Source organism: Hyperolius riggenbachi, chromosome 1 (assembly GCF_040937935.1).
Source record: "Hyperolius riggenbachi isolate aHypRig1 chromosome 1, aHypRig1.pri, whole genome shotgun sequence".
NCBI classification, from domain to species: Eukaryota; Metazoa; Chordata; class Amphibia; order Anura; family Hyperoliidae; genus Hyperolius; species Hyperolius riggenbachi.
Window position 1 is genome coordinate 594,595,490 of NC_090646.1, and position 20,140 is coordinate 594,615,629.

The window sequence follows — 20,140 nt, forward strand, 5'->3', positions numbered from 1 at the left end:
AGGTAGGAGTCCCAGTATAGGTAGGTAGGCATAGGTAGGTGTCCTAGTATAGGTAGATAGGCATAGGTAGGTGCCCCAGTAGTTAGCTAGGCATAGGTAGGAGTCCCAGTGTACAGTGGGTTGCAAAAGTATTCGGCCCCCTTGAAGTTTTCCACATTTTGTCATATTACTGCCAAACATGAATCAATTTTATTGGAATTCCACATGAAAGACCAACACAAAGTACTGTACACATGAGAAGTGGAACGAAAATCATACATGATTCCAAACATTTTTTTTACAAATAAATAACTGCAAAGTGGTGTGTGCATAATTATTCGGCCCCCTTTGATCTGAGTGCAGTCAGTTGCCTATAGACATTGCCTGATGAGTGCTAATGACTAAATAGAGTGCACCTCTGTGTAATCTAATGTCAGTACAAATACAGCTGCTCTGTGAGGGCCTCAGAGGTTGTCTAAGAGAATATTAGGAGCAACAACACCGTGAAGTCCAAAGAACACACAAGACAGGTCAGGGATCAAGTTATTGAGAAATTTAAAGCAGGCTTAGGCTACAAGAAGATTTCCAAAGCCTTGAACATCCCACAGAGCACTGTTCAAGCGATCATTCAGAAATGGAAGAAGTATGGCACAACTGTAAACCTACCAAGACAAGGCCATCCACCTAAAGTCACAGGCCGAACAAGGAGAGCGCTGATCAGAAATGCAGTCAAGAGGCCCATGGGGACTCTGGACGAGCTGCAGAGATCTACAGCTCAGGTGGGAGACTCTGTCCATAGGACAACTATTAGTCATACACTGTACAAAGTTGGCCTTTAAGGAAGAGTGGCAAGAAGAAAGACATTGTTAACAGAAAGCATAAGAAGTCCCGTTTGCAGTTTGCCACAAGCCATGTGGGGGACACAGCAACCATGTGGAAGAAGGTGCTCTGGTCAGATGAGACCAAAATGGAACTTTTTGGCCAAAATGCAAAACGCTATGTGTGGCGGAAAACTAACACTGCACATCACTCTAAACACACCATCCCCACTGTCAAATATGGTGGTGGCAGTATCATGCTTGGGGGGTGCATCTCTGTCTTCAGCAGGGACAGGGAAGCTGGTCAGAGTTGATGGGAAGATGGATGGAGCCAAATACAGGGCAAACTTGGAAGAAAACCTCTTGGAGACTGCAAAAGACTTGAGACTGGGGCGGAGGTTCACCTTACAGCAGGACAATGACCCTAAACATAAAGCCAGGGCAACAATGGAATGGTTTAAAACAAAACATATCTATGTGTTAGAATGGCCCAGTCAAAGTCCAGATCTAAATCCAAATCGAGAATCTGTGGCAAGATCTGAAAACTGCTGTTCACAAACGCTGTCCATCTAATCCAGCCTTTCTCAACTTTTTTGCCCTGGAGGAACCCTGCAAATAACTTTTGGATCTCAAGGAACCCCTGCAAAAATTTTTTTGATCTTGAGGAACCCCTGCATTTATTTTGCAGGCGGCACGGTCCTTACAAGTATGTGTGGCTGTTTATTTCACTCCCCCCATTACACTGCCACTCCTTATACTGTCTCCTGAGCCACCAATTTAGTGCTTCTTGTTTCAGTACCACCTATTACTGTGTGCTCTATTATATTTCCACCACGATGGGTCAAAATGCCAAGGAACCCCTGCAGAGTACTCAAGGAACCCTGGGGTTCCAGGGAACCCTGGTTGAGAAAGCCTGATCTAATCTGACTGAGCTGGAGCTGTTTTGCAAAGAAGAATGGGCAAGGATTTCAGTCTCTAGATGTGCAAAGCTGGTAGAGACATACCCTAAAAGACTGGCAGCTGTAATTGCAGCAAAAGGTGATTCTACAAAGTATTGGCTCAGGGGGTCGAATAATTATGCACACCCCACTTTGCAGTTATTTATTTGTAAAACATGTTTGGAATGATGTATGATTTTCGATCCACTTCTCACATGTACACCACTTTGCATTGGTCTTTCATGTGGAATTCCAATAAAATTGATGCATGTTTGTGTCAGTAATGTGATAGGTAGGTAGGTGTCCCCGTATAGGTAAATAGGTGCCCCAGTAGTTAGGTAGGCGTCCCAGTATAGATAGTTAGGCAGGGCCTGGCTGGCACAGTAATAGCAATTACCAAGGTACAGCTGCAACAGATAGGGGTGTATAATGTCAGTGTCAGTGGGCAACACACAAAAAACAACACATCAGGAGAAAATTAGCTCTCAAAAGAGCTGTTGAGGGGTACTATTTTAGCAATAACAATCAGCCAGGAGCAAGCTGACAAGCCTACAAGAGCCTAACTAATCTTTCCCTATGAGAGTCTGCCAGCAGCTGGCCCTTCACTAAGTAATGCAGGCACACGAGTGAGTGTAAAGCCCGGGGCTGCCTGCCTTATATAAGGGGGGAGTGGCTCCAGGAGAGAGTGTAGCCTAATTGGCTACAATGTGCCTGCTGACTGTGATGTAGAGGGTCAAAGTTGACCCTAATGGCGCACTATGGGGGTGAATCGAACTTCCACAACAGTTCGCGTTCGCCGGCAAAAGCGAACCGCCGAAAGTTCGCCTGGAACCGTTCGTGTGCGAACCGTTCGGGCCATCTTTATTGGTGAGAGACCAAGTAGGCCTGATCAGCGCTCCCTGTGGACATGTATATACACATCACATACAAAACATCCTCACAGCAACACACATCTGGATTGACCCAATCAGTCCTCTCACTTTACAGATTTTACTCCTTTCGTTGAATTCTTGGGAGCTCATATATATTTCCCTCACATATATTGCTCTATTTTTTCAAATCTATAGGGGGACCTTTTGATCCTGGCACAAAGTCAATTCAAGAACACCGAGAAATCGATCTCAGAGTTTAAGCCGAGTGGAGACAACATGCCCAATTTATAGATCCACATAGTTTCCACCGAGCACAGCTTTTTCTATATCAGTCTTTCTCACCCCCTTCTTCAGAGATGCTATAACTTTAACCAGGCTTCCCCTTAATTTACCCCCATGATATTGTCGATAGTATTCCCTTAGGGGGCCCATACAGTTTTCATTCTTACTGCCAACATTTGATATATGCTCTAATATTCGTGTCTTGAAAGCACGTGTTGTCAACCCAATGTAGTGTAGGCCACAGTTGAGCGTTCATGCAGCACCCGCACAGCTAAGGCTCTTATAGACCGGCTACACTCAATCTCGCATGGCTGCTCGGTCGCGTAACTAGTTGGCATGGAGGAGTTCACAAATAGGCTGAAAAAAAAAGTTTAGGCTGTACACTGAGTCTGTCAGTTTGTCTTCATCATATAGCTCCATTATTAATTTCCCATCTTGACCTCTGCTATACGCCACGTTGGTCGGTTCAGTTAAGCGCGCATGCAGCACCACACGCACACACACACACCTAAGGGCCTTACAGACCTGTTAGCACTCAATCTCGGTAAACGCGGTGTTTGGTCGGTCACTGTGAAGTGGGCTTAACCCTTACCCTGGACATTTAAAAGCAGCCCTTTATTCCTCCAATGCATGAATGTACTGTGATTACAGCAGCCACATAATTAATCCAACTTGGCCTCCGCAACTGCGCTTTTAAATGAGGGTGGGGGATCCAGGAAAGGGTCCTAGCTATTGGCTGCCATATGTCTGCTGACTGTGAGGTAAGGGGTCAAAGTTTATCCCAATTAAGATGTATATGGGGTGGATTGAATCCACTATGTACAGTATTTGCCTGAGCAGGCGAATGAGAATACCCCATCTTCGCTGCAAAGTATTCGTCTGGCGAATACTTCAGCCCATCTCTAGAGGGGAGATGTTTCTGCTGTGTTAGAATGTCAGCCGAGAGATAAGTGCAGCACACAGAGGTCAGAAGTCCAGGCAGAGATACACAGGAGACTAGAGTACAGCCGGCAGCAGTGTGTTTGCCTCTCCCAGTCACTCTGCACAGCAGCTGAACACAAAGCTGCAGAGTTCCCCTGTATAGACCAGTGAGGTAGACAGTCACCATGTACTCACTCCCTGTTGTGCAATATGCAGCCTTTGTGCATTCCTAGCATTGAGTCTCCCATGGTGCACCAGCTCTCTTTTCTGCCCTACCCCCTGACAGAGATGCTCAACTCCAAACTATCCGGATTTGACCCAGTTTCCTGTGCGGTCTGGGTGGGGGGCCAAGCTTACCTATCTGACGTCTTCTTCGGTCATGCCCATTGCTTGCTGTGGATTACTGGCCTCACAAATCTTTCTCTTAGGCTCGGTCCAGAACGCAATCCACAGTCCAGGCTCTGGTTTTAAAAACCAGAACGTAAATGGATGAAAAACTGATCCATGCTGCCCTTTCGTTTTAAAAAATGTGTCCGTGTCCATAGCCGTGGGTGGGGGGCCGCCATGCTGGAAGTGGTAACGGCCAGGAAGGGGGGCAGTGGGCAAAGCGGCAGGGAGGAGGGTTGGACCCGCCCTCCCTCACCTGGATCCTCTCTTCCGTTCTCCGCCTCCAGCTAGTTTTGTTGAAATCAAGCCAGCAGCGAGCGGTGAGCAGGGAACTCACTAACTTCCTTGCGTTTCACCGCTTGCCTCATCACTTCCTGCTATGCACCTCTGTACTCTAGTGGGCGGCATTGCAGGAAGTCACGCGGTGAGGCCTGGAACAAAGAAGTGATTGAGTTCCCTGCTCACTGCTGGCTTGATTTACACAAGACTAGCTGGAGGGGGAGCACCGAAGGGGGGACCCAGGTGAGTGTGTCTGCTGCCCCCCTTCCTGGCTGCTACCTCCTCAAGGCTAACTAGGGACACATAGGGGAGGAGCAGGCAGTAAGCAATCCGGATCTCCCTCCGTTTTTGTGTGCAAAATAGCCTGTGAAGAGGGAGATCTGTTTTTGTATTTCCTTTGCCTACTCCTCCTGTGAAGATAGCTGTTATTTTTAACATTTGTATCTGTGACTCCAGTTTTGGTCTGGGCCCAAAAACTGAGTCAAGGGTACGTTTTTAAAATAAGTGTGCACCAGTCGTTACTGAATGATTAAGTTATTTTCCTGTTAAAAAAAAAAAAAAATCACTGACACAAGGTGACTAAATGAATGAAATTCTTTATTCCTTTGCACAATATGCTAGAAAAGCAAGGCACAAAATTGCTGTTTTATTAAAAAGTAGATGGTCCAGAAAATGGACTTACTTTAACCTAATAGGAGGTTTTCATTATTTTTTTAATGTAATTATGTATTTAATTGTTGTTGCAATCTGTTTTTCCTCCTCCTCTTCCTAGAAATCTGATTACATTGTATCACTGGTAGCAAATACATGCACAAGCAAACAATGAAAGCAAACAATTTGGCAAAAGCTGCTCATTTTCATTTCTTTTCGATTTCACTTTTAATCCAGTTGTCAATGTCTTCATTGATGAAAGCATATACTGACGGTACCCTAGGATGCCCACAATATTTTGTGCCAAAGGAAACTACTCCTCGGATCTCCCCGTGGCAAATTAGAGGTCCTCCGGAATCACCCTTTGGCAAAAAGAAAAAAAAAAAAAGAAGAGAAAAAGAAAATCTATATTATTGATTGTACTTATTAATCACTATTTTTTTTGCAGTGATATGTTTTCTGTTTAAACGGTAATTAATTCAGTATAATGTAAAAGATTCCCATAACAAAAACACTCTGGCCAACATACATGATTTATAAACTAAACCAACATAAAGAGTTCTTAAAGGGACTCCGAGCAGTGCAGAAACTATGGAAAGATGGACATCATTTTAAAGCTCTCTTTCTCCTCTTTCCAATGATATATAAACCACCACCCTACGTCTTTTAGTTTTCGCTATTTTCGCGATTGAAATTGCCGCGGCCGTGATTTCGATCGCGAAAATAGAGAAAACTAAAAGGTGTAGGGCAACGATTTAGGTGTCGTCAGAAAGAGGAGAAAGAGAGCTTTAAAATGATATCCATCAAGCCATAGTTATATTGTATTACAGAGGACGACACTTTCCCCAGTGTCGGCAGCTCCATTCTGCTGAATGCAGCTGCTGACTTTGACAAAAAGTCGCCCTGTGTAATACAATATAACTATGGCTTGATGGATATCATTTTAAAGCTCTCTTTCTCCTCTTTCTGACGACACCTAAATCGTCGCCCTACGCCTTTTAGTTTTCTCTATTTTCGCGATCGAAATCGCGGCCGCGGCAAATTCAATCGCGAAAATAGCGAAAACTAAAAGGCGTAGGGTGGTGGTTTATATATCATTGGAAAGAGGAGAAAGAGAGCTTTAAAATGATGTGCATCTTTCCATAGTTTCTGCACTGCTCGGAGTCCCTTTAAAGCACATAAACTGAGAGAGATATGGAGACTAACAGATTTTTTTTCCTTTTAAACAATGCAGATAAAGTGGTGATCATAATCGCCAATAATTTTGATAATAACAAATAGAAATAAGTAGTAGCAGTAGGGTATTGTACCGTGTTAGCCATCAGTAAAAGCAAGAAGTTTTAAATCAGGATGATACCATTTGTTGGCTAACTAAAATGAATAAAAATAAGCAAGCTTTCGGCCTTGCAGCCTTCGTTGGGCTTATATCCTGTTAGTTTGCAAGCTGGTAGTACAGACCTCTTTATACATGCAACATCAAAATGGAAAACAGATATTTTTTTAAAGCATAAATACATGTCATTAAGATGCCTTAATTCAAGCAGACCATCTGAATGGGGTTAGAGGTTGTTAGCTAAGATAAGGATCCTTGTTTACGCCATGCTCACAGACCTGGATTAGGATTGACCCAGAGGTATCGTAAATTCTTAGTTCAGAAATAAAAAGTACATTACAATTACTGTTTGTAATTACTGATAAAATTGATGTGCATGTATAAATACATACATACATACATACATTTAAACAAGAAATATATATATATATATATATATATATATATATATATATATATATATATATATATATATATATACAGTATATATATACAGTATATTTATACAGTATATATTTATATATATGAGTATGTACTGTAGGTATGTATGGGTAAACTATCCACTGATCTATCTCTCTATCTCTCTATCTATCTATCTATCTATCTATCTATTTACCTATCTGTTCATTACATATGATCATTGATATGTAGATATGTAGTCACTCAATGACCATGTTTGTGAGCTTAATTTACAGGTTATAAACTGTGAGGCATGGAAAAACAGTCTGGCACTATCTATATATATATATAATAGAGTAAGTGCCTCAACCTTCAAGCAAGAAGAAGAAGTAGCGCCCTGCCCCCAGGGCCGGTCCAAGCAAGAAGGAGGGGCTGGTCCAAGCAAGAAGAAGAAGTAGTGTCATATCAAACCAAGGGCAAAGAGGGATAATTTGCATATTCAGTAGCAGTGCATTGTGGGTAACCACAAATGTTCACTTATAGCTGAATTATTTCAGATTTGCTTCTGTTTTAAGAAGGAAAATTACACCAAGCTTTGCTTTTTTTAGTAGGAGGGCTTTTTTGTCTCTTTTTTTATCATCCTTAGTAGTTTGGGTCACCCTGAGCTGCTTGGTTAGTCTGTTGTACTGGTCCAAGCCCTATCTCATAAAGCCTTATCAATTCCTGCTATGTACTGATGAGGACCAAATGTCTGAAATAGGCTGGCACATGTGGGTTTGATATGACTATGTAAAACTTAAATCTATAGGCATGCTTGACTTACCATGGGTGAAAAGGAAAAATTTGCATAATTAGTAGCAGTGCATTGTGGTAACCACAAATGTTCACTTATAGCTGAATTATTGCAGATTTTCTTCTGTTTTAAGAAGACAAATTACACCAAGCTTTGATTATTTTGGTAGAAGGTCTTTTGTGTCCCTTTTATCCCCCTATACATTTGTACTGGACCAAGCCCTATCTCATACAGCCATATCAATCCTTGCCATGTACAGATGAGGACCAAAGGTCTGAAACAGGCTGTCACATGTGGGTTTGATATGGCTGTGTAAAATTTAAAGCTATAGGCTTGCTATACACCAGTGGTTCTGGATGCTTTCTTGACTTACTAAGGCTGAAAAGGAATTATTTGCATATTTAGTAGCAGTGCATTGTGGGTAACCACAAATGTTCACTTATAGCTGAATTATTGCATGTTTCCTTCTGTTTTAGGAAGGCAAATTACACCAAAGCTTTGCTTTTTTTTTTAGTAGGAGGTCTTTTTGGTCCCTTTTATCCCCTATACATTTCGAGCGGTTTGGGTCACCCTGAGCTGCTTGGTTACTCTGTTGTACTGGTCCAAGCCCTAGCTCATACAGCCATATCAATTCCTGCCATGTACTGATGAGGACCAAAAGTCTGAAACAGGCTGTCTACATGTGGGTTTGATATGACTGTGTAACATTTAAAGCTATATGCTTGTCACAAATGTTTTCTGAGCGCAAGCCTGAATATATTAACAAATGGGAAAAAGAACTGGGTATCACAATTGAACTTGATGATCTACAAGATATATGGAATATTATACCTCATGTTTCCGTAAATGCTGATCTGATTGAAGTCAACTATAAAGTACTATTTCGATGGTATCTGGTTCCCCAAAGGCTATCAAAGATCAAAGCAAATTCCTCTCGCAACTGCTTTAGGGGATGCGCAGAGGTTGGCACCCATACTCACATTTGGTGGAAATGCAGAAAAGTACATAGGTTATGGACAAGAGTCTGTACCTGGGCTTCATCATTACTCAACGTCCCAATCCCCAAAAACCCTGTCCACACACTCTTAGGCCTTCCATACCCAAACTTGACCTCCACTCAAAATGCACTGATTAATTTTATCTTTACAGCAACGAAATTAACCATAGCCGCTTCCTGGAATACTATAACCCTGTCTTTCGACCGGGTTAAACAACGACTCTGCCATATTTTATTCTTTGAAAAACTTAAGGCTAGACTAATGGATACCATGAAAAAATTTGATAAAATATGGTCTCCACTCACAAATTATATACTAGGGTCCGAAGCGACCTCTCAACTTAGACATTACTAACCTGGGCTAATCTACCTCGTGTATATTTTTCTCGCTTTATGGAAGTATTGCATGCCCCCCGCTCTCATGGTCCTCTTCTCTCTAAATTTCATTACTTTTTCCTATTCCTTCTTCAGTACTCTATTCATTCTCATACCTTTTATCTACGGCTTGTTAACTTGCCAAGGCATAAACCTACACAGCTTAGCTTCAATACCATACCCCCGAGATATCACCTTTTGTGGACATTTCTACAACAGTTAGACCTTTCTTTGTTTGTAATAAAGATCCTGCTTCACAGGAAGCAGGACCTCATGAGCACTCGTTGCACTGACGGGTTGACAGCTCTGCCCAGCCATATTTGGTATTGTGAATGGGCAGTTGCTGTCCTCCCCAGCGGTGTTGGCAAGTTTTTAGTACACTGGCTCTTCAACATTGAGTTACTACACTTGGGGGATACCGTTATATGATTATTACCTGTTATGCCTATGTCAATATACAATGCATTTTTCCTATACTATTGTTTGTTCGGATATAGCAATGCTTAAAATGACACAGTAGTTCTACTGTTAATTTTGTTCTTGTGCTTGTTAAACTAATAAAAACTATTGAAAATAAAGCTATATGCTTGCTATACACCAGCGGCTCTGGATGCTTGCTTGACTTACCAAGGGGAAAAGGGGTAATTTGCATATTTAGTAGCAGTGCACTGTGGGTAACCACAAATATTCACTTATAGCTGAATTATTGCAGATTTCCTTCTGTTTTAAAAAAGCAAATTACACCAATACAGTGTGCGGCATTGCAGGAAGTGACGACAGTGGAACGCACGATGGAACACGGAAGAGGTGAGTCATCCCCGCCCGCTGCCCCTTACTAATAGTGGCGGCTGCTACTGTGCTTAAGCAGGAGGGGGAGCACACATGGGGGGGGGGTGTTCCTGCTGAGCTTAAGCTGGAGGTAGAGCACACATGGGGGACACAGTTGAGGGGGGGGGGTCCAACCCCCCTCCCCGCCGCTGTGCCCAATACCCCCTTCCTGCTCTCTACCCTCTTATGAGGTGTATGCTACGCCACGGGTCGGCTAGTAGTATTTATTGTGTAAAAAGTGACACAAAAATGCACGGTCAAGGCATTGGCAGGATCTGACAATCATACAAAAAGTCATATAGCAATTTGAAAGTCATACCAACGGCATCTTTACACCAAGCTTTATCTTAGATAAAGCTTGACGTAAGCCACGCGAAACGGTCGTCAGGCCGTGCACCCTCTGGCACCCACCACCGCTGTTCTCCACCTCCACCCAGACGCCACCAAAGATGCCATTGGTATGACTTTCAAATTGCTATATGACAACTTTGCTTTTTCAGTCTTGAGCACATAGTTGTCTGGGTGCAGCACACTTTGTTTGTTATCAGCTCTTGCTCCGAGTGCCTGCCAGCCAGAGGCGGGACAAGGTCCTCCAGCACCCAAGGCTGAGACACCAAAGTGCGCCCCTCCATCCCTGCCACTCCAGCCGTCACACACTGATTGCTATTAGACTAAGAGGTGCCACAGGGCCCACAACCTCCCCAACACCTTAATATCTAGTTATCTTGCTTGCAGTCACTGCTATGTATCCCCTTTTCTGAATTCTTTCTGCTTCAAACACAATTAGGAATGACAGCTGAATGAATTGTGCGCCCCCTCCTACACTGCGCCCTGAGGCTGGAGCCTCTCCAGCCTATGCCTCGGCCCGGCCCTGCTGCCAGCTCTCCCCTACACATTAATTTACAGGTTCCTGACATTAAAAATGTGTGAAATGGAAGCAGTTTTTTCCAGCAATGAAATCTGATTGTTTGTTTGTTGCTCCACCCTTTAGTAAATTTGAACCCCAGTCACCCAATCACCGACTATACCAAGTTTGAGGTCTCCATTAACAGTGTGAAAATAGCAGCAGCCAGGAGCTTAAATATTCCCCTTGAAAATCAATAGGTACATTTTGACTGGCTGTTGTAGGCTCCACCCGCTTTCCTGAATATTAATTCCAGTCACTAATTGACCAAGTGTGCCATGCTTGAAAACCTTGTGATTAAAGGGGCACTATTGCTAAAATCTTCTTTTTAGACCCTTTAGTGTAAATATGAGTTGTTTTGGGATTGATATTTCACATGAATCAGTCTTTTTGCAATGTATTTGTTAACTAGTAATAAACATATAGAGGCATGCAGTCACGTCAGTACTTTTACCTTCCCGACGCCAATGCAGCCTAAACCATTCTGTAATAGGGATGCCTCTGTTAGTGGTTGGTGTGCTGTCGTTATTTTACACCCCTCTGCCCATCTCTTTTTTTATTTCCCAACTTTGTAACTGCACGAATGAGCAGTTACTGTGCGCACAGCAGCCGCCGTAAACTGAAGGACGCTGCCTCTCCTCCGTGCAGCGTAAGATATTGTTGTGTGAGGCTGCGTGTGGAAGACATACGCCAGCCCGGCCGCCAAGGACCCCCTGTTCCTGAGCTGGCAATGAAACGGACACCTATTGTTGTCCGTTTCCTTGGTAACCTGACCGGCTTTCCGATCTGTGCAATGTAGCGGCGGCATCAATGAGCACACAGTTGATTTGTTTTTATACTGTATTAGATGTAACAATTAAGTAATCTATACAATCTGCTACTGTCTGTTCCTGGAATGTGTTTTTTACACTTACTAATTAACTCTGCCATTGTATTTATTTCTAAAAGTGCTCAGGAAATCGCTATACAAGCACTTTGCGATTTCCCTATACCTTCCATTGAGCCAAAGCACTCAGAAAATAGTACATGTAGCACATTTGTGATTTTAGTAAAATCGAAAAGCGCACATGTGGACACTCTCATTAAAAAAACCGGCAAACGATCATAGTGTGAAGGAGCCATTAGACCTTGTAAATTTGCTCATGGTTTTAATTGTTTTATATGTCACTTATTTTTGATACATTAAAGGATATTCCCTTTTTGCATAAACACGTTATTGAAAATATATAGATAATGGTTGTGTACTAGCAGGCACTGCAGATAGTAATACAATTTTGAGCTTTACAGTCATTTGATTCCTAGCCAATAGATTTGCAGTTGCCTTTATACAGATCAGACGGAATTGGTATTCTGCATCTTTACTTCTGTCCTTTCAGTACCTCTGTCTTATTGGCCCCACGTCGTCTGGAGCTTACAGGAAGTCTTGAGAAGCTGAAGCTGCTGATTTAAATTTTGAATGGACTATGCGTACTAAGATGTCCCATGAGAACTTAGATATAGATATGTTCCTGCTACCCAAGATAATGTTGGATCAATACACATAAAGTCATTCATTACATCACTCATTTTATGACTGGGCTTAGAAGAAGTGCCTTGAGGATTCTTGAGCATTACTTTGATAATATTTGGGAGGAAATTTCCACTAGAAATAGTTCTAGCTCTATCTCTTTATCTAGAGATAAAGAGGTCACGAAGTGGCGGATTTGTGCGATGCGGAAGATGCAAATGCTGTCAAAGAACAAGAGGATATAATAAAATCACCACAACCCCCTCTGAAAAAACAAAGCAGGAAATTAGAGAGCTTATTACATGTACCACCAAGGGGGTGATTTAATGTATAATCTGCCTTGTGGTAAAAAATATGTGGGAAGAACAAAAAGGAACCTAAAAGAAAGGATAAATGAACACTTTCGTAACATTGAAAAGGGCTGGAATGACCATCCACTCTCGAAACACAACAAAAAATTCCACAAATGTAGTGTTTTTGAAACAATCTTTTTGGGGCTAGAAATAGTGAACAAGAACCCCAGGGGTGGGCACTATATCTCCAAAATGTCCTTCAGAGAAGGTTACTGGATATTTACTTTGGATTGTATGGCACCAAAGGGACTGAATGCGGAATTTGAATTGTTTGGGTTCCTATGAATGAATGCCAAAAGAGCCACCGATGCACTGACCATCCGGTGCTCTATTCTGGGAGTGGTAGAGGTACACCCTGAACCTACATGATCACGGTTCGCTCCCTACACCTTTCCCTCCTTCTACCCCTCCTCCCCCCCATGCATCTGCCTCCTTCCCCTTCTTCCCCTCCCCCCCCCTCCTATTTCCCTATCCTTTTCCCTCTTCCCTCCCCACCTGTCTGTTTCCCACTTTTCCCTCCCCCCTTCCCTTGTTCTCCAATCCCCGCAGACCCCATGGGATGTATAACCCTTCACCGCAACAACCTCGGCATTGTAACATCTATGTCCAGACCCTTAATGCAACCAGTATTACGAAACACCCCAAGTTTATGCCATCCTCTAAGTACAAGTATTTTTTATATTAATAATCCACCATTCCCGCATTATTATTATTACTATCTTAATCAACCCCCCCCCCCCCCCCCCCCTCAGATTTTGAATCCTGCACATAATTGTAATTCACGTCATGAACATACATTTTCCTGGCCCTAGCAACAACAAGAGTGGACAACCATCTAAAAATGAAATGAACAAATAAACTTGATGGAAAGCATCTGAATTAATGACACTTTTATGCAAGACCAGCTAGAATTACATATAAACACTTGAATGGTAATCTATGTGAAAGCAACAAGGACTTCTGGACTCTACTATCCCTTTAATGATGCAATGCAGTATGGGAAAAGGAACACATGACCAGAAATGACTATATACATGGAAACTTTGGGTGGGCAGCGGCATACTTCTTGCAAGTTTTGAAAAAGGCGTCCGGGACCGCCGAAAAGCGTTAACTGGAGAGGTCTGGTGTGGTGGCAGGGGTGCCAGTACTGCAGACTAGGAAGCCCAATTTTTGCACTGCGCCAGGAGTGACGTCACGACCGACCTGGAAGTGTACCGCTGTGTACCGCTGTACTACGATACACCTAGCAGTTCCCCATGGTACCGAAGGAATGCTAGGAGTAACGATTCCTACTGAAAGAACACCGCCACCGTGAAACGGAGTTACCTGGGAAATACCGGATGTCCGCACCATCATCAGAGTACTACCCCAAATGGGACAACGTGCACCTCTGGGTGCGGACACCGGGACCGGGAGAGAGAGACACAAAACGGGAGGAGCGAATGACCGCAGGGATCCTGAATAACCACCCGGATTATGGGAAAGCAATATTTGGAGCACACACGAATATGTGTTGAGTTAACTATAACAGTACTTCTGTACTAATTGCTTCTCTTGCACTCTTTTGCATTTTTTTGCACCTTTTGCATTTTTTGCACTTCCCAATTGCTGCAATTTATTTTATATATTTTTAATTTTTCCTGGAGGTTTTTAGATTTTTTAGTAGCATCGGGTGGCTCAGGTAAGAATGTTGGGTGAATGACTCATGTACGCATTGCCACCTAATTAAGTGTAATCTGTATTACTATTTACAAACCTGGACTGTACCTTTGTAAGTATGCATGCAATTTTATATTCTGTAATGTGATTATATGAAAAATACTATGTTCTTTTATGTCATTTAAAACTCCTGCAGGTCAATGAGTACCTAATAATAATAATAACAGAATAAACCATACTATTATTATTCCCAGCGCTGGTTCCTCTGATATATAATAAGATTTTCTGTATACTCCAGAGGTATTTGGGAACCTCTGGTTTTTAAAGCAGCAGTGGGCGAAATAAGTTATCGGCCTCCCCATCCTCATCCCCTCCCTAGCGCCCCCTCATGATCAGCACGACTGACAAATATATATATTTCTCAACTAAAAAATGTGTTTGATTGACTCTAAACTTTAATTTCCATCCTTTAAATCAGTGATGAGCAAATCCGATCCGGATGCTACTCGGATAGTAGCTATCCGGATTTCTCCCAGTAATGCATTGCGGCCTGGGCGGGGGGTTTAATCCTTACCCATCATGACGTCTTCTTCGTCCGTCCTTCGGCGCCTCCCACAATGCGTTCCACTCCGGCGTCACGTGACTACACACTTCCTCCTTCAACCCGGAAGGAGGAAGTGTTTTTTAGTCACGTGACGCCGGAGTGGAGCGCATCGTGGGAGGCGCCGAGGGATGGACGAAGAAGACGTCATGATAGGTAAGGATTAAATCCCCCGCCCAGGCCGCAGTGCATTACTGGGAGAAATCCAGATAGCTACTATCCGAGTAGCATCCGGATCGGATTTGCTCATCACTGCTTTAAATTGATATATTATTAATTTTAACATGTTAATATGAAGGAAAATGAACCAGGATAGAAAGGACCAGTGTGGTTTAAATGATAAAACAACATATTTTTCTCATGAAATCTTTGGTATGCGTGGCTAGGGGTGTGACGGGGGCGTGATCAGGTGTGTGGCAGGGGCATGGCTTACGTTTCCATTTTTGTATTGTCAAAAAGTTGGGAGGTATGCACAAAGTTACCTAATATTATTAATATTATTTCCTAATATTAAGTATATACAGTCCAGATTACCCACTGAGTCTTATCATGATACAGCTATCAAAATAAATGGTGAGTTATTATTCTGTTTTGAGGAAATATATTTGCCTGGATACGTAGCCTAACCAAACTAAACTGATTAATATAATACTGTGCAAAATCTTGTTTTAGGAATATTCCCAGATAAATTGAAGTATATACTTACACGGCAAGCATCTTTTCCTCCTTCAGGTTCCCGGGTGCACATCATATTTTTTGTGATGTTGTAAAGGCGTTTCCACACTGCAGCACATTCCTTTCTACTTTCTACAGGCAGACTGACTTCCATTAGCTTGTCTGAAATGCCGTCTTCTTCATTATTAGTGGTCATGCCCCACCCTGCTGATTCACAAATGGTCCCAGGTTCCACATCGCTGAATGTTGTTGGCAATTTCAGAGTCCCTACACCATAGCTTAACGTTGCTTTGCCAGAGAGCTGAAAGAAGAAGTTTTGAAGTTTTAAAGGGACCCTGAACAGAGGCATACATTGAAAATATGAACTTACCTGTGGCTTCCTGCAGCCCCCCATAGCCTGTGAAGTCCCCCGTCATCCTCTAGTACCATTCCGTGGTACTGCTGGTGGCTCCAGTAATCCGGTGACTTTGGCTGAAGTTGCTCATGCAGGTAGCCGTAAGCATCCTGCGTATGCGTGGTTCAGATAATCTCAGGTTTTTAATCTCAGTCTTTAGAGAACTGCACATGTGCAGGACACCTATGGCAGCAGGCTTGATGATGTGCCGAGCGCCCTTACAGGCGAGACTTCAGTCGAAGTCGCTGAATTACCAGAGCAGCCAGCGGGACCAGGGAAGGGAGCAAGAGGATGATGGGGGACCTCGCAAGCTATGGGGGGCTGGAGTAAGCCAGGCCGCTCCATACTGTGCAGGTGCAAGCGCCCTTTTTCGTGTACTCGGGAGCCGCCTGTCTTCGGGATGACTCAGCTCCCAAAGACTTCCGAAGGCCCCCACGGTGGGAGATTCAAATGGGACAGCCAGCTCTTAACAGAGGGGACTGGGACAGGATTTTTTAAAATTGATTCCCAATGACTTTAAAGGGACCCTGAACAGAGGCATAAATTGAAAATCTGGACTTACCATTAAAGTCATTGGGAATCAATTTAAAATAAATCCTGTCTCATCCCCCAAGTTAAGCACTGGCTGTCCCGTTTGAACCTCCCACTGTGGGGGACTTCGGAAGTCTACGGGAGCCAAGTCCTCCTGAAGACAGGTGGTTTCCGAGTGGGCAAGAGAGGGCACTTGCGCATGCGCAGTATGGAGCTGCCCAACTTCAGGAGCACTCGGCCCCCAAAGCCTCATTCACGGCAGGGAGAGAGCAGTATTTGACCAAATTGGTTGAATATTGGTACCGGTGGAGCCGGCGCTGGATCGGGGACTGAGAGAGACGCTCTATAGGACCCAGAGACTTCCCTCTCCTTATGTAATTATCTAGCTTATTTTTTTTTAATTGATTCCCATTCCCAATGACTTTAAAGACCTAGCTCAGGCAACAAGTCAAATCACTCCCAAAATCAGAGAATTTGCTCAGGTCTCAAAGTATACGTGTTATTTTAGAATTATAGTAGTGCCTGAGCTGCACTAGCCTGGAACTAGTAAATATATTTGTTATATTCAAACATTGCTGTTAGGTCAATCGAATAAAATGTTTTAGTGTGCTAAAGCCCATCTCCAGGTTTAGGCACGTTTTTCCTTCTCCTCCTACCGTCCACATCACAGCTTATCCCTACAATACCCCTTTTATTTGAAAGGTGTGTGTGTGTGTGTGTGTTAGGGGGGGGGGGGGTGCAGTGCAACTGCAGTGGCCTAGCCTAATAGGAGTGTCACACCACTTCCCTTTGACTCTAATTGGAAGGGAGACATGGATGGCACAGCTAAGGATTTCCTACCAGTATAAAGAAAATGGGTAAGGGGAGTGTGAAGTGCTGAATTGGAGGTGTGGTGATGTGTCAGTGAAATGGAGATTCTTGGGAAGGAATTCCGAGGGTCATGGGGAACATGGGGTGTACAGTGTGGCAGCACTAATTGAAGCCAAAGAGGCTTGGACATGTTTCTGCCCCATGGACCATCTGGATGAATGGTAAGGTCATGTGTCTTGAAAGTTAAAGATATTTGGAGAAGAGAATAGGAGAGATTTGGAGTGCAAATTTAGTGACAGTCCAGGGTGAAGGCAGGTGGAGAGGTGAAGAAAGCCTCCACAACTGCAGAGCATGCAATAGAGTAAAAGGTGTTAACTCAACTGTTCAATGTTGTGTCTCTGTCACCATGGCTACCCACAGCAACAATGTTCCTTTGACCTGTCAGCATGCTGTAATGTTCCATGCGAGACAGGAGGAGTAGATGTGCTGTCAGAGAAGGGAGTGCAGTGGCAGGACAGATAAGACAACCTCCTGCTTGCTGCTGCTGGATATTTTTCGGTGTGGGGAAAGTGCCAGCAACCTTATTCTGATGTGAAGGTTGAGAGCTGTCAGTAAGAAACCCTATTCTGATGAGGAGTAGCGGGGGTTACAGGCAATGTAATATTGATGGAGAGGAGGGTATCAGCTGGAATCTTGGAAATGCCATATTAAACATACATCAGTTCACTATCATGATGAGTCCACTCTCTGCACTGAGATTAAAGCCTGAGTGCAGAGTGACTCTGCAGTTTTCCTGTTAGGGCTGTTAGATGTCAGGTGATGCTCCATTCATTGCTATGGAGCACCGGAGGACTTGTGCCAAGAGGAAAAAGAGAGAAGAGGACCTGCCTTAGTTAGTACACTCTCTCTTCTCCATGCATGGTAATATTGTGGTTCTGTGTCCCTGCTTGGTGATCTTTATACAATATATACAGTTTCATGTCACGTGCCATGTAATCATGTAAGTGTAGAACTAATCAAAATGTTGTCATGGGCTAACTGGCAGAAAAATGAGTCATCAGGTTTATTCAGTGATGGGCCGAAATTTCGCATGCGCGAAATTCCGCATTGAAATTTGCATTTTTGCATTGTAATCGTAATGCAAAATTTAAGGGAAAATCATAATTCATTTTGTATGTAATAGTAGTATTTAATAATTTCGCGTAATTTTTCACGTAATTTGCGCACAATTTTGCAAAATTTCGTGCTGTCTTTGGCAGTTAATAGCAAAAACCCCATACATGCTATTGCTACCAAAATTGGTACATATGTTAAGGGGAATAGTGGGTACAAAGGAAAACTTTTTTTTTTTTTAAAGACCTTGTAGTTTTTGAGAAAATGGATTTCAAAAATGCAAAGAAAAATGGTTTTTAAACTGTCATTTTTCCAAGTTTAAAAACCATTTTTTCTTTGCATTATTAAATTGCTTTTCTCAAAAACTATAAGGTCTATTTGAAAAATTATTTTTTTCCCTTGTACACACTATTCCCTTTAACCCTCCTGGCGGTTTGTCAAAATCCGCCAGGGGGCAGCAAATACGTTTTAAAAATTTTCTAAGAACGGGATCTCCTGGAGGGCTTCCCCCGTCGCCATGGCGACGGGGCGGGATGACGTCACCGACGTCATCGACGTCGTGACGTCAAAGGGGACTCCGATCCACCCCACGGCGCTGCCTAGCACTGATTGGCCAGGCAGCGCACGGGGTCTAGGGGGGGGGGGGCGGCTGCGGCGACGCGTATAGCGGCGGATCGGCGGGTAGCGGCGGCGATCGGGCACTGCACGCAGCTAGCAAAGTGCTAGCTGCGTGCAGCAAAAAAAAAATTATGCAAATCGGCCCAGCGGGGCCTGAGCGGTGCCTCCCGGCGGCATAGCCCGTGCTCAGCACGGGCTTACCGCCAGGGAGGTTAACATAGGTAGCAATTTTGGTGTCAATAGCATGTATTTGCTATTAACCTCCAAAGTCAGCACAAAATTACACAAATTTTTATGCAAAATTACGAATGACTACGAAATTAATTTAGCTTGCAAATCGTAGTTACGTATAAGCGTAATTGCTAAAATTTACACGAAATTTTGCGAAATCGTAATTTTGCTGATTACAATCATCACTAGGTGTATTGCCAGGGGATGAAAAACTCAGAGTTACCATATGACATATTAGAATGTGGAACTAATTTGTAGCAGAAGCTTGTCCTGAAGCATCACATGAGGCAACCAGCCCTGGGAAAGTTTGCCCTGAAATATGTGTTACTTTAAGACACACTTTACAATTCCTAATCAGATAGGTAAGTGTTTCTCAGCATTTTATTGGTATGTACCCCATTTAAAACGCTGTACTCACCAAGTACCCCCTAGCACAGTAAACATTATCACAAGTACCCCTTGACGAATATCTATTTAACCGTAGTACATGATAATTGGTTCTAAACTATTTCCAAGCATTTACTATTGCTTTTAATTAGTTAAAATACGAATTTAGTGTTGTTTAAATAAGACGCATGTATCATTTTCTAAAGCTCTACATTTGTTAGAGATAGGGATCCCAGGGCAGTGGCAGTTTCAGGAGAAATATTGATGAGTACTTGTGCGGTAAGTGTCTGGCCCTATTTGAGACTAGTGTACGTACCTGTACAAGCTGGATATCGTTATCATTTGTTTCCGCATTATAGTGAGGATGAGGACGCCACTTTGACACCTGGAACGTCTGTACATATCGATCTTCTCGGCTCCGGGAGTGGAGCCCCAATTTGATTGTCGTGGCATCATTACTAAAATTTTTTTTAAAAAAAGCAATGTAAATTGATGTCTTTAATCA

General features: G+C 43.1%; 1 protein-coding gene across 1 annotated transcript in view; it reads right to left on the reverse strand.

Annotated features, from left to right (window-relative positions):
- Window positions 1-5,056: 5,056 nt before the first annotated feature.
- LOC137558562 (mast cell protease 1A-like) overlaps window positions 5,057-20,140 on the reverse strand; it is a 34,714-nt gene continuing 19,630 nt past the window's right edge. Inside the window, exons 3-5 of the mRNA XM_068271751.1 lie at window positions 19,952-20,093; window positions 15,583-15,852; window positions 5,057-5,489 (exon numbers count right to left, since the gene is read on the reverse strand). Coding sequence (XP_068127852.1) covers window positions 5,334-5,489; window positions 15,583-15,852; window positions 19,952-20,093 — 568 coding nt within the window. The 3' untranslated portion in view covers window positions 5,057-5,333. The remainder of the gene's footprint in view (window positions 5,490-15,582; window positions 15,853-19,951; window positions 20,094-20,140) is intronic.